General features: G+C 37.7%; 1 protein-coding gene across 1 annotated transcript in view; it reads left to right on the forward strand.

Annotated features, from left to right (window-relative positions):
- LOC107673870 (rho GTPase-activating protein 22-like) overlaps positions 1-14,246 on the forward strand; it is a 30,466-nt gene extending 16,220 nt beyond the window's left edge. Inside the window, exons 5-10 of the mRNA XM_016467678.1 lie at positions 8,885-9,092; positions 9,534-9,666; positions 10,485-10,558; positions 10,689-10,810; positions 10,951-11,842; positions 13,831-14,246. Of these exons, the coding sequence (XP_016323164.1) occupies positions 8,885-9,092; positions 9,534-9,666; positions 10,485-10,558; positions 10,689-10,810; positions 10,951-11,842; positions 13,831-14,053 (1,652 nt within the window). The 3' untranslated portion in view covers positions 14,054-14,246. The remainder of the gene's footprint in view (positions 1-8,884; positions 9,093-9,533; positions 9,667-10,484; positions 10,559-10,688; positions 10,811-10,950; positions 11,843-13,830) is intronic.
- The last annotated feature ends 337 nt before the right edge of the window (positions 14,247-14,583 follow it).

Here is a 14,583-nt window from a genome sequence, read left to right on the forward strand (position 1 = left end):
GGGGGGGGGGGGGGGGGATGTTTGCAGTGTTTGGCAAAGATGAGCACTGTGGTGGCTCCGCTCATGAGGGTGAGCAAGGGTGAGTCTGACAGACCAGGGAGGCGGGAAAGAAAGAGATTGAAAAAAAAAAGAGAACACAACAACTCTTTTTTTGAATGAATGAATGAAGCAGACGGATGACTTGTTTTTCGGGTTTCTGGTGGTGATGGTACTGTGGAGTTCTTTGCGCTCTCTCTTTCACTCTTTTTTTCTTTCCTATTCTCTCTACTTTTCTCTGTCCCATGCACACTTTTTCTCCTCTCTTTTCTCTATGTTTTCTCTCCCTCAATCCCACACCCCTGGCACACACCAATGTTGCGCATTCACCTTCCAGGAGGGCCAGAGATGTAACTAACATGGCACAGCTCTAGCGCTGCCCTCTTTGGCGCCCGCGTGCCAATATGGGGCTCGGTTGCCGCAAGCTGCAGGAGCACCGTTCTGTTCACGCTAAGGGTAAGAATACACTTTCCTCATAAAGACGGCAACTTGTAGGAATCGATAGGTGAGATTTACCGTGGTGAAAGTACAGTGCAGCGTTTATAGCAGGATAGGAATTTAGGGGCGATGGGAGTTTTGTTTTTTAACCTGTAAACCATCTATGTTGGATGCAGCTGTGGGTTGTAAGGACTGTAACATCTGGAGTGTCAAATGCATGAAAAAGATCCAGGAAGCTGTGGCTTTGTGAGCCGTGTATTTTTGGAACAGGCTGTGAGGAGTGGAGCTGCTGCTGGTGAGGTAGTTTTGCATGAATGTGAGGGCCTGTAATTTTGCCTGAACTATGCTGAAAGGTGTTTGTCTGCTCTCTGATCTGAAACTGACACTTTAACCCTTTCCTTGCTCATTTCGATTCACATTTCGTATGAAGTTCCTAAATGATTGTGATGGTAACAATATGGCTGTTTCTTTGTGATATTCTGTTATACTGATTTGCATTTACAGATGTCATGATCTCATATAGCAGTTCCCAACCAGGACAACCACTATTCCTTATGGTGTACTTGAATAGTTTCCAGGGGGTACAGACTTGCTTTGGTAAACCAAAAACATGACTAACAAAGAACTTTACAAACTTTGCAAAGAATTTACAGAAATACTGGGGCTATCAAAATAATTTGTAATGAACACATAACATTAATTTACTTAATAACATTAATATTGTGAAATATTATTGCAATTAAAAATAACTAAATTTGAATATATGTTAATCTTAATGTATTCCTGTAATAAGAAAGCTGAATTTACACGCTGTTCTTTTGAAAAACAGTTGTGCTGCTTTTTTTAGGATTCTTTGACAAATAGTTCAAAAGAGCGGCATGCATTTGAAATAGAAATCAAACAAATGCTGTAGAATCACATTAAAAATGTCTTTACTGCCACTTTTGATCAATTTAATGCATCCTTGTTGAATAGAAGTATTAATAAATAAAAAAAGTCTTACTGACCCCAAACTTTTTGAACGATACAGTGTACACGTGTGGCTGTGCCACAGGAAGAGCTAATGGCTGTCAGAATATAAGGACGCCATTGGGGGTGAGCTGATTTTATGATCATGGGGGCCCAACAGGAGAACAGAGACTCACCAGCAGAGCATCTCTCATCTGCAATAATCAGAACCAGAGACAACAGCCCCAGAGAGAGAGCTAAACCAACAGGACTGATAAGAGTTTCCAAATGGCAGATATTTGGAGGATGTTGGTTTTGTGGAAAATATTTAGTTTTAGCATAATCACCAAACTGCTCTACATGAAGAATTTAAACACAATTGACACACATTATGTTAGCAATTAGCGGTTAGCTAGATTAAATTTAAACAAAGTGGACTTGTAGAAGATTGTCTGTGACCACACTAAACTTGATAGCATATCTATTCTGAATATTCTAGATTCAGACTTTGTGATTCTGCAAAGAACTTCAGGCAACACAATACAACTACAAAAAAAAGAAAGGTTTTTAGACTTAAAATGCTGGCTTGTGACAATTTCTTGTCTGAAGTTTAAAAGAGTTTCAAGGTCTTGTGTAGTTTGAATATATGAGGCATTAAATAAGATACAGTATTAAAGGGATGCGAGTTAGTTAGGTGCTTTTGAATGGTTTCTAGACAGTTACTAGGGCATTTCTATGTAGTTTCTGGGGTGTTCTGGTGTGTTGTTGCTTGTTTGCAAGGGTGTTTTGGTTGGTAGGGCTCAACTAAATGGTTCCTAAATTGTTGTTTTTTAGTTTTTTTTTAGATATATAGAGAGAGAGACATTTCTCTCTCTATTATACACCAATATTATATACAGTATATGAAACTATATAAAGCTTCATAATTATCTGAATGAACATTAACTGTTAAGCAAAAAAAAACAAAAACAAAAAAACAATGATGTTTGTTGATATAAAGTTTTGCTGAACTGTATCCTGCTGTCAGATTTCTCATCAAGTTAAGATGCAGACTTTCACCTCTGAAGGCAAGTGTGTCTGCAAAGTGCTGGATTTAAAATAAAGATCTTCATCTGAAAGCCTCAGGCCTGTCGTGCTGGATATCCTCCCAGTCTACTGCTGGCCAAACCGCACACTGTGCCTTGGGCTTTGTGCTGCCTCCCATTTTGCTCTGATACATGAGAGAGGAAGACATGCGGCAGTCACCTACAGTAAAAGCTGCTGACTGAGCTCTTATATTGTGATTACATTCAAGGTGTATCAAATCTTTGTAACAAATATTTAACAAAACAATGCATTTTAGTGCTCAAAGACAGCTAAAACAAAATTATTACTGATGACATATTATATAGTGGAAATTCTTAAAATGATAGGACCCCTTTAACTAATGGGACATTAGTGAAGAAAATTCAGCTCGCTCCACGGCAAAGGCTCCCCAAGAGATGAAATTCCCAAGTATACATGTTTTATCTTGAACAATGCATCATGTATTAAAGAGTGGGCTGCAAGGCATGACATTTAGTTCTTACCACCAGCGGAATGCTAAACATGCACATCACTGTTCAGTCCTTCATTTTATAAATAGTCCATATCCATGACCTTCCCGTGGAAATATGCTGAATGTCATAGTAAAATCATTGTTTGGGATATGCATGCTAGGAGAATGTTGATGTGAGCAGTTTAGCCTAGCTTTGGGTAACAGATAAGGGGAGGCAAGGACATCTAAAATCCTGGGAATTCAAAATTACCAGATATTAGAGTATGTTGTGAATGTGGAGTGATTATTCCTGACCTTGAATTTGGCCTTACATTAGTACAGAATGAAAATGTGTCCAATGGTGCTTTAAGGATCCAAGAAGAACCAAAATCTGAGGGCTGATGTACCTGCAACACCAGAACAAATGTTCAGTCTACTAGTGCACACATATGAGCAGTCAGTAAGTCAGTAAGTTTTAGTCCACTGTGATAACATACTAGCATCTTCGGGGAAAAAGAAAATCCAATCCGGGTCAAAATGAACAGAACACAAAATGAGAGTTACACCTTTCTCTGTTTGTTATAGTGTAGTAAGCAAATGTGCAAAAACAATCTACATTCAAAATAGCTGAGTTAAGATTTGATCTGAATGTATGTCTCGTTGTACAGTATATTCAGACAGAGGCGCCAGAACTGCAACTGATAGAATGTGTGCTGTAGCGCGATACTACGATATTTCTTCAAAAGCAGATCGTGAAGACATTTTAATCGTACACGATCAAAAATCGTTATCGCACACCCCTAATTCAAGGTCAAAAGACCCATTTCTAAATAGAAATAAAGGGCAGTCCACTATAGAATCAACAGCTTGTGTCTTCTGAAGGGGTCACACTCAATTCTCTACAAAGTCAGGCCTTTGATTATTGCCATTACATGTGAGAGATTGGCAGTGGAACTGCATCTGCCAAGGGCACAAGCACAGAGGCAATGCATCACCCACTCCCACTGTCGTTCAAACATGCAGACAGAGTCAGTCAGGCATTCCTCAGGGAATCCTATGTGTGTTGTCTGACACAGCCACTAGCTATACTCTGTTCATTCTGCAGCCAGGCTCAGACAGATAATGGAACCATCCATCCACAAAAACCAGGTTGAACAGAATTTATGCTGAGGATATTTTCGGGAGAAGAAGAGGGAGGGCTGTTTGTGGAAGGAAATGAAAAGAAGTCACAGTTCCATAATGCTAGGAATTTAACACGGCATGCAGTGCTTTTGAAAACCACTCAAAAGCAAATCAACTGAATATGAACTCTTCAACTCTAGTTCATTTGAATAACAGGGCTAAAAAAATCTGTTCAAAATTAAGTTCAAAAGATGGCTTCTCTGATTGTCATGGCACATTTCAGTTCATCTCATGTCCTTCCTTTAAAAAAAAAAAAACACTTTTCTCCTGTGCTGCTATGGTTAATGTCTGGTACTGTATGTAGCATGATGTCATAAAGAGAAATCACTGTTTTGTCCATGTGCAGTTTCCCCATGGCTTTGGTGCCATCTAGTGGTAAATTAACTATAAAATATTGTAAAGACAATCATACTATGTGCAGATGATATAATATATTGAGATAAAACAGTATTGTTATGCAAATAAGTATACTATAATACAGATATTCTAATGTCTTTTGATTTCTCCTTATATATCTTGTTCCATTCAAAAGTTTAGGGTTGGTAAGATTTTTTTGTTTTTTGAAAGAAGTGTCGTATGCTCACCAAGGCAGGATTTATTTGATCACATGTCCTTCCGAAATCATTCTAATATGCTGATTTGCTGCTCAATGTTGAAAACAGTTCGCTGCTTAATATTTTTGAGAAAATGATACATAGCTGTTTAGTCACAAAGACCAGCAATCATGAATTATATTATGCCACAGCATTAGCATTATGTGCTTTTAATGATTCCCAATAAATAATTATGAAATGTGTTTTCAAGCATTCTAATAAATATAGTAGAAGCATTTACAATAATGTAAAAGAATAGAATGATTAATTTTTTGGTATTTGTCTGTCATTTCAAGTGTTAGGGGGCTCTGACAGACTGAATGCTATCAGTGCCAATCAAATTATTTATTTGTATGTGTGTGTGTGTGAGATTGGGTCAAAGCCATTAGACGTGTCATCTGGGCTCCCTTTGGAGGAGGTAGCTTATTTACCTGGACCTCACACACAAATAAGACCCAAGGCAGCATTCTATCTTACGAGGCAACATAGTCAAGAAAACAATAAAACTAAACTAGAAAGTATATGTCTGGTTTTCTCACCTTGTTTGGGTAGAGTGAGTGATTTTGGGGTGTCTGGAATAATGGCAAACGTTTTAATATAATTTTAATGATATTAAATATTCACCACAGAATATGGTGACCAGACGTCCCGTATTCCAGGGACAGTCCCGGTTTTTGGTGTCCTGTCCCCGACTGAAGCTGTCCCAGGCAATGTCCCCGTTTTACAGCACATTCAAAAAAGCCCCGCAAATACACTGTAAAAAACCCAGCCATATAACCTGCTGGTTTCCAGATCAATGTAGTGATTATTTTCACCGACAGAGGGGGCTGCAACCCCCAACCATTAATTGGTCGCGCGTGGCTACTTTAGAATGTAACCAGGAGCCAGTTGCATAAACATAGACACTGTGCTAAGAGTCTTAAGAACTAGTTTGACCAACTAGCAGTTAGTTAGATAAATCAGTCTCACTTTTCTGATTAAAATTGGGCCAATCTACATTTTTGTAACTGACTTTAAACAGTTATGACCAGTCTAGAAGAAAACAAATTAGACGGCTAACTTTTTAAGACTAGTCTTAGCAGTTTATGCAACCGGCCCCTGGACGAGAGCAGAGCTTTTGTTATCATCAATTATCAAAAGATACACCGTTATCAGTTTAAAGGTAGCCATTTACAAACTATTCATGTTAAATCAAAGTAATACTGTTTCTTTGTACAATATAACTGCTTGAAGAGGGTGCTGGATTATTTGCACAAAATTATGATCTTCACAAAACATTATAATGTTCACAAAAGTTCAGCTGTGGGTGAAAACTACACCCTGATGTGAATAATAATAATAATAATAATAATAATAATAATAATAATAATAATAATAAACTAGGCAATTACACATGCAACAATTACATTTGCAAACAGCACGTACTTTGTTCTCAAAACGAGCCTAAAATGTTAAATAATTAGCCTAATTAGTGATAGATAAGATACATTTCCAAAAGTACAAACATATACAATTTCAAAAGTTAAAAAAAGTTATTATTATTATACAGTATATTCATAGAAAAATGTAAATATGTAAAGTCATAATTTTGTTATAATATGTTACTGTTTTGATCTGTTTGTTATTTGTAATAGTTACTATTTACTATTTTTCATAGTGTGTGTGATTTTTCGTGAATTGTACAGCTAGGGTCAATTTGACAAATATAATCATTGTTATTAATTATAATAACAGGAACCCACAACAATATAAAAACTAAAATATACAAAAATGTATTGTCCCCGTTTTTTTAGTTCATAGATAATAACAAGGGAGATCATATTTTGACCACTGAATTAGGAAATGTCTCCGGTTTCCATTTGAGACATCTGGTCACCTTAACACAGAAAGACTGTTATGTGTCCCAGAAAGAATGCAGTTATTTCTGATACTTTGAACTTCAGACCGATGGCAACATTTGTGACAGTTCAATAAAAATAAGTTAATATTAAGTAACTTACATTTTAGACGGTTACTTTGTCTATTTTTGCTCGTTAAAGAACTTGTTTCCAAACAAAACCTTAAAGTGCCCCTATTATGCTTTTTCGAATATTACCTTTCATGCAGTGTGTCATGTAGCTGTATGTGAACATAAACTATCTGCAAAGTTGTGAAGCCGACAGTGCACGATAAATAAAGTTATTGTCTATCAAAAAAAAAAAAAGAGTCGGCTCGCAATCGCCTAAAGGAGTCGTCCGGAATTCGAATCTTATTCTGTTACGGCTACGTCACGAAGTCTGCCCGCGTTCTATGTCGCCAACTTGCCCGCCCACAAACAGTAAAATTTCCTTGTGGTTAGCATCATGTCAAGAAGAATTTGTTTTATCACATCTTATATTTGCCACAAACTTGTTAACACTTGACACTTAACCACTGAGAAACGTCCTGCTCCAGTTGTGCTTGCGAATCAGTCTCTTGTCTATCAGCCAGTACAACCGTTTTATCCTCAGACTCCGGCTCGAAATGGTAAGGTACATTATGATACCATCTTTTCTATTCATTGACAAGTCTCCAGGGCTGTCACTCCATCATGGCAATGGGCGTTTCGTTTCCGACACGCGCTGTACCTGGTAGACCAATCCAGAGCCAATCTCTCTACGGCTCTGGACCAATCACAAAGGACTGCGCCATCTGACCAATCACAGCAGTGAGGGCTCAAGGAAAGGAGGGGTTTAGAGAGACTGATTCTTTCAACTGCTTCGCACGAGTCGTTTACGAATCATTTAGAAATGAGGTCAAATTAAATCAATTTTTTTAGAAAACTAACGTGTTTTTTTTACATTGCATGCATGTAAACCTGTTTTAGGAGACTCATAAAACAATATTAGCAACCTTAAAAATGGCATAATAAGGGCACAAGGAAAATGGCCGTTGCGATTCTCAGCACAGTACGTGGTGTTTCGTTTCTGAATGAATCAGTGATTTGAACGAATCGGTTCATTTAATCATTCAGTGACTCACTCTAAACTTGTTTTGTTCCTCAGTAAATTACTGTTCTGAACGAATAGGTTGACTTTTATGAATATATGACTCACTTGTAAAGATTATCTGCCTCCACCTACTGTCTTGATGTAACCTTCCTAAAACAGTGTTGTGTTTGTTAACTAATACTAAAATTGAAACAGTTAAAAAATTGTTTTTGTTAACTGAAATAAATCTGAAATGAAATAAAATATACCTTATGTCAAAAACGTAAACTTAAAAACGTTAAAAGAGCATATGAAATGTTGCCTTTGCAACTAACTGAAACAAAGTTGAAGTACTGAAATTACTAAAACTGAAATAAAAATCGTTTAAACTAAAATTGAAATAATAATAAAAAAAAAGACAAAAGCACAAAATAAAATTGCTAAAACTTACGCTAAAATTAAAATGAAAACTCCATATAAATAATATAATGCTAATTCATGCTATAACAGATACATAATCCTAAAATATAATTGGTCTGCAACATACAACAAGGCAGAGTGATAACAGTGGTCCCAGTGCTGCTGGACTGTATATCAGCACTTGTGGAATGTTGCAATCACTACAGTTGTCTATTTAAATAATCCTAAAAAGTCAGAGTATTTAAATCGTTGTGTAAATAATTCTAATCAAGATATCGCTGGGGTAAACCTGGGCATTGATGGGTTAAGCAATATGATACTTCTCTGTGTAATCACTTGTGCTCATCCCACATTCTCTCCACACTCTGTGAAGCTACCATTAGTGAAGTGAAGTGAAGTGAAGTGACCCTGAAATTACAATGAAAGAGGGCAAAAACAGGTGTGCACACACTCACTCACATTCTCATGCATCACTGTTCACTGCCTGAAGTGGACTGCTGCCCATGCCAGCAGGGATCTGTCATGTGCCTCATGCCTGAAGTTAAAGCTCTGTCTTGTCTGTTCGCTTATCGTGGCTTGTGTGTGCTTGCTGAAGATTGTAGTATACGAGGCAGAACCAATGTATTGCGAGGTAGGATAGGACACTGTATATTCTTTGACACAGTCAGTTTTGGAGATTTAATTGAATTTTGTTTAACATATTTTGATTTCTAACAGTTTGATAATGTCTTGGCAGGTTTGCAAATGTGTTTTATACAATATCACTGTTTTTACACGTTTCTCTGGTGCTTGTATAATTGTAGGTATCTTTGGCCAGCACCTGGAGGACACAGTACAGTATGAGAGAAAGTTTGGACCCCGACTGGCCCCTCTGCTGGTGGAGCAGTGTGTGGATTTCATACGGGAGCAGGGTCTGAAAGAGGAAGGTCTCTTTAGGATGCCAGGACAGGCCAACCTGGTCAAAGAACTCCAGGATGCTTTTGACTGTGGGGATAATCCTCTGTTTGACAGGTAAGACAAGTTCGAAACATCCTTTTACATTTACATTTAATCATTTAGAAGACGCTTTTATTCAAAGTGACTTACAAATAAAGAGTAGCACAAGCAATTTATCATAAAAGCCAATAATATTTGCAGTAAATATTGCCAAGTTTAAATTATTAGTTAAGAGTAGCACACAAGCTGTAGCAGAAGTCAAATGCAGACAAGTAGCTTTCTTTGGAAGGTCCAATTAACTGATTATTAGAAACCATTTAGACTGATGTGGATTTCAGTCTTAGAAAGAGCATTAAGATGCTTTAAAGATTATGCTTCGAACCACCAGTTTATAGTTTCTACTGTATATCTCAACTGGCTTGTAAGGGTGCTAGACCAGTTTACCATAATTGTCTAGTCACGAAAACTAAGCTGAAGTATTTGTGTATCCCCTGACCTGTGTGTGACCTCTTGCAGTAACACTGATGTTCACACAGTGGCATCCCTCCTGAAGCTCTACCTCAGGGAGCTGCCGGAGCCTGTGATCCCCTTTAACAAATATGAGAACTTTCTAACCTGTCTACAGCTTCTGCTAAAAGATGAAGAAGTGGTGAGTCTGCTATACATCAGTATTTCAATGAGATGAAGTTAATAATGATTGCCCTTGCAAAAAAAGAGATACTCTTTAGTTGAGAAGTATTTATGAAAATAATATACTTTTAAAGAGTATACTTATAAGTATATTGTGTACTGAATGTAATGTTTTCAGACACTTAATTTCATGTTATTTAATATATAACATATTATTGTATTATATTGCAAAATTATTTTAAATGCAATTAGTTGAACTTGAAAGTGCTTTTTTGAACCACTTAAGCGCACTTAAGTACATCTTTATGTCATTTCATAATTTCCTTTGAAATATGTTTAAAGTGCACTAATGAATATTCTGACAAGCATTTATAGTAAACTAAAATAACCTTTACTTTAAAATATATTAACTTTCAATGTAATATGAAAAAACACACTGCAGTTAAAATTATAATCAAGTACATTACATGTGTTTTAGTATGTTAGTCAACACATCAATATAACTGTTTTACTTTAAAACATGACAAAAGATTATAGATTAAAACAACGATTTAATATGTAAAGTAAAACTATTAATTTGACATTATTACAAAGGGCACTTTTTTTTTCTATACACTTCATTGGCCTTTTATTTCAGTAATCAAATATTATCGGCAAGTACAGTTTTTTAAAAATATACTTTTAAGATATTTAGTACACTACAAGGGCACATTCAGTGCAATTAAGCTCACTTCTTTTTCACAAGGATGGTTTTGAAACGCTCACTGCATTTTTTCCTCACCAAAAACCTTGTTTCCTGGATTTGTAATGGATCTTGTTCCCATGTGTCTCCTAAAGGGTCTCAGTGAGCTTGTGAACCAGGTGAACACTCTTCCTCAGGCTAATTATAATTTGTTAAAGTACATTTGCAAGTAAGTGAATATATACTGTAGCATACTATAAGTTTTCTTGTACATGGCGATGTTGTTGAAACAATACCTTTACTGATTTAAATGAATGATAAATGAATGTCTGTTGTATTCACTGTATGTTTTCATGTAGATTCTTAGATGAGGTGCAGTCACATTCGAATGAGAACAAGATGAGCGTTCAGAACCTTGCAACAGTTTTTGGACCAAATATCCTTCGGCCTAAAGTAGAGGACCCTGTTTCAATGATGGAAGGTAAGTAAGTCTTGACATAGTAATATTTATCAGTTTAATATAATTCAAGTTGAAATGACTGGTACAGCCAATCTAATTATACTTATATATATTTTTTTACAGTAAAGAAACTCATATTTGAGTTTTTTTTTTTTTTTTAGGAACCTCCCAGGTTCAGCACCTGATGACGGTGTTGATCAGTGAACATGAGCGTCTGTATGTGGGGCCTGAGGGAGATGCGATTTCAGAGCAGACCAGAATTTGTCGTCAGGGTCAGCGTGGCAGGGCAGAGTGGATCTCCGATGAGGAGATGCTGAACTGCTCATCGCCGAGCCAGACGTCCAAAGTGGCAGAGAGTGTGTGTGGCAGTGCCACGTCCTTAGATATGAATACAGGTGCCCCTACCACTGCCAAAATGACACCTCAGGGAAAAGCTGGGGTGACAGTCAGCCCCAGCAAACAGGCTAAATCCCTCCCCTCTTGGAAATACTCCTTCAAGAGCGGAGGGGTACGTGCTCAACCTGCAAAAATCGGGGGCTCGTCTGTGGATGTGTCCACCTTGCCCAGTACGGGCAACTGGTTGATGAACGGGCTTTCCTCTCTGCGCAGCCACCGGCGTACATCATCAGGAGAGCGCATGGGCAAGGATTCAGCCCCGTCGCACCGTCTATCCACTTACGACAACGTAACCTCATCGAGTCTCAGCGTACCCAGCGTCGCAAGCACGCCCTGGTCCACGTCCTCCTGTGAGATCTTAGTGGACGACTCTGTGGGTAGTGACCCCTCTGGACTGAACTCTGTGAAGGTGGATTGGTCAGTTGGAGGGTCTGTCCAAGGGCAAAGTGGGGACAGGAATTCAGAGGTCACTAAGAGCAGCGAAGCACTGGAAATGTGTGTGAGCAGTGCAGGCTGCAGTGAGAATGGAAGTGGAGAAGATGCAGTGAACGTCACAGGAGATACTGACATTAGCAAGACAGCACTTAACGGCCTGGTAACAGAGCTGAAAGACGAGTTAAAGAAACAGAAGGTCAACTACGAATCACAAATACGAAGGTATGTTTGAAATCCACTGCACATTGATGAAATGTATTTTGTCTTTAGACTTCGTAAGGTCAAGTTTACTTGAAACACTTAAATTAAGCTCAAGACGTGAGCAGTCAACACTTTCTAATCATTCCAGTAATGTTAAGATCTTTTTCAAAGATAAAGTGTGTAATTTTTTCAGTGTTAAAGCAGGAATGAAGCAAAAGTTGCAATTGTCATTTATTTCCTATTGTGACATATATGAGTGAAACAGCTTCTTGAACAAGAAGAAATGTAGGATGGAACTTAATTTTATCCATCTAGAATTAATCATTGTTGTCGCTAATTGCTGTAATCTCATGTGATTGACAGGCCAATAGCCTCGTGGTTAGTGCGTCAACACATAGTGCAACTACGCTCACGGTGACCCAATTTCGATTCCCGTTTCGAGGTCCTTTGCCGATCCCGCTCCCTTCTCTCCTCCCAGTGCTTTCCTGTCATTTCTCTACTGTCGTATCTCAATAAAAAAGGCATAAAAAGCCCATAAAAAATACTTAAAAGGTTAACTGTCAATTTTGATATCAGTTTGACATCACATATTACTGCTTCTGGTTCCAAATGGATGCCAAAAGCAAGCTACAAATGGTGCTAATATACACTCGGTGTGCTTGTACTAGTAGTACTGAAAAATCATGATCCTAACCTTTATCTTCATAATGAATTCTCAGTTGGCCAGAGAGTGATTCATCTTTTATTAATCGTTATTAATTTTGAGCCCGGAGACTGTTGTTTAAACTGAGTTTTTAAAAGCTGAGCTTAAATGTGATACAAAAAAAAAAAATCGTGCTCATAAACATCTGAAGCAAGTAGATGCTTGGACCCGGAAACAATATTCCTTACATTATGACTGTAACGGAGGCGACGAGACGAGAGACGTGCGGATCCATTTGCAGGCTTTTATTAAACAGAGACGTGGTCATAAGAGGCATGGGTCAAACAGTGACAAACAGGTACATTTCAGACAAGAAAAATTGTATTCCTAGGGCAAGCGTGGGTCTATGATCAGCGAACAATATCCAGAGGGTTTGACACGAGGGGTTATCCAATAACACAAGCAATAGTCCAGACAAGGTGCAAACACAGTCCGAAACAGCAGGCAAAGGGTTAATCCAAGATACAGAGGCAGAAGATCAGGAAACAGACAACAAGGCAACATGAAATGACTAGACTTAGACTAGAACTAGAAACGGAAACTTGGAATGGCTCCGTAATGTAGCTATCACTAGAAGAGTGATATACGCTGAACAATACTCGGCGACTTGAGTAGGATGTGGGTGGATGTTATATAGTGTGTGTAATAGCTTTCAAGTGAGCGTGTGATTGGTTACAGCTGTGTGCAATCAGTGCAATGGATGATGGGAAATGTAGTCCAGGGTATAGTGTAACAGTCTGTGTAGTGTGAGAGTCCATGTAGTGAGCGGGTGACCTCTGGTGGTGAGTGAATGGAAGTTCATAGACCGGATTTGTGACAATGACTTAACAAGCGGATTATGGTGACTAATAAAATGCTTACTCCTATTATAGTTTTAATATGCAGACATGAGGAAGCCATTTTGTTGGTTGATTTTCCATGAAAAAGAGTAAAGACTGTGGACCTTCTTCTGTCTCTGCCAAAGAACAGAGTGTTTGAGAAACCTGCTTGACAACATTTATTATTTTGCATTCTTATTTGATACTGCTAGTGGTGCAGAAATTGCACACTTTATGTATAGTAAATAGTGTATTATTTAAAAGGAGAACAAAACCATTTTTGAGCAACCTTCAGAAGTTCAAAAAAAGTGTATTTTTATTTTTAAAAAATATATTTTTATAGTGTGTTAATATTCTGGGAGAAGAACACCTGCTATTTGTAAATAATAACAACATTTTTATGGAGTTTTCTTTGTATTTCTTACAGTATCACATAGAGTACTTGGCATTAATGTTAAAATCTAATTATCATAATGAATTTTTCTAAGGCTAGAGGAATCAAGTGTCACTATGCGTAACCAAATGGAGAGACTAGAGGAGGAGTTGGACCAGGAGAAGAAAAAGTATCGCATGTTGGAAATTAAACTCCGCAACTCTGAGCGGGCCCATGAGGACGCAGAGACCCGCAACCGCTTGCTTCAGAACGAGATGGAGGAGTTCTTCTCCACTTTGGGAGATCTTACGTTGGGAACAAGGGCAAGCCAAATTTGACTGGCCCTCTTACAGGCCTCCTGATTTAACACTGAGAAACTATGTGTTTGTTGTAGATAGAATTTCGAAACCTCTCTGCTCATGCATCATGAGTATTCAGAGGTAATTTTGTGCTGTTTTGTTACAGCGACTTGATCATGTGTAGCAGTTACACTTTTCTCCCTGATCTTCAGTCTTTCATTTTAAAGGGATAGTTCACACAAAAATACAAATGCAATGGTTATTTACTCACCATCATATTGTTCCAAACCAATATGCTGTTTTTCTGTAGAGAACATAAGGATAATTTTTGAAAAATCTTCACAAGTAGTGCACATTTTGTGTGAAGAACATACCAAAATGTAAATCTTGTTCTTAATGTCAAACTTGCCACTTCTTCTTTGTAAATAATAACAATATTTTCATTTTCAGGTGAACTATTCCTTTAAGGTGCCATTCAGTTTCCATTAGCATTCATCACTTTCATAACTTAACATGCACAGATAATACCAAAGCATGACATTTCTGACCAGACTGTCTCACAAAGGCAG

This window comes from Sinocyclocheilus anshuiensis, unplaced genomic scaffold (assembly GCF_001515605.1).
Source record: "Sinocyclocheilus anshuiensis isolate Anshui unplaced genomic scaffold, SAMN03320099.WGS_v1.1 scaffold292, whole genome shotgun sequence".
NCBI classification, from domain to species: domain Eukaryota; kingdom Metazoa; phylum Chordata; class Actinopteri; order Cypriniformes; family Cyprinidae; genus Sinocyclocheilus; species Sinocyclocheilus anshuiensis.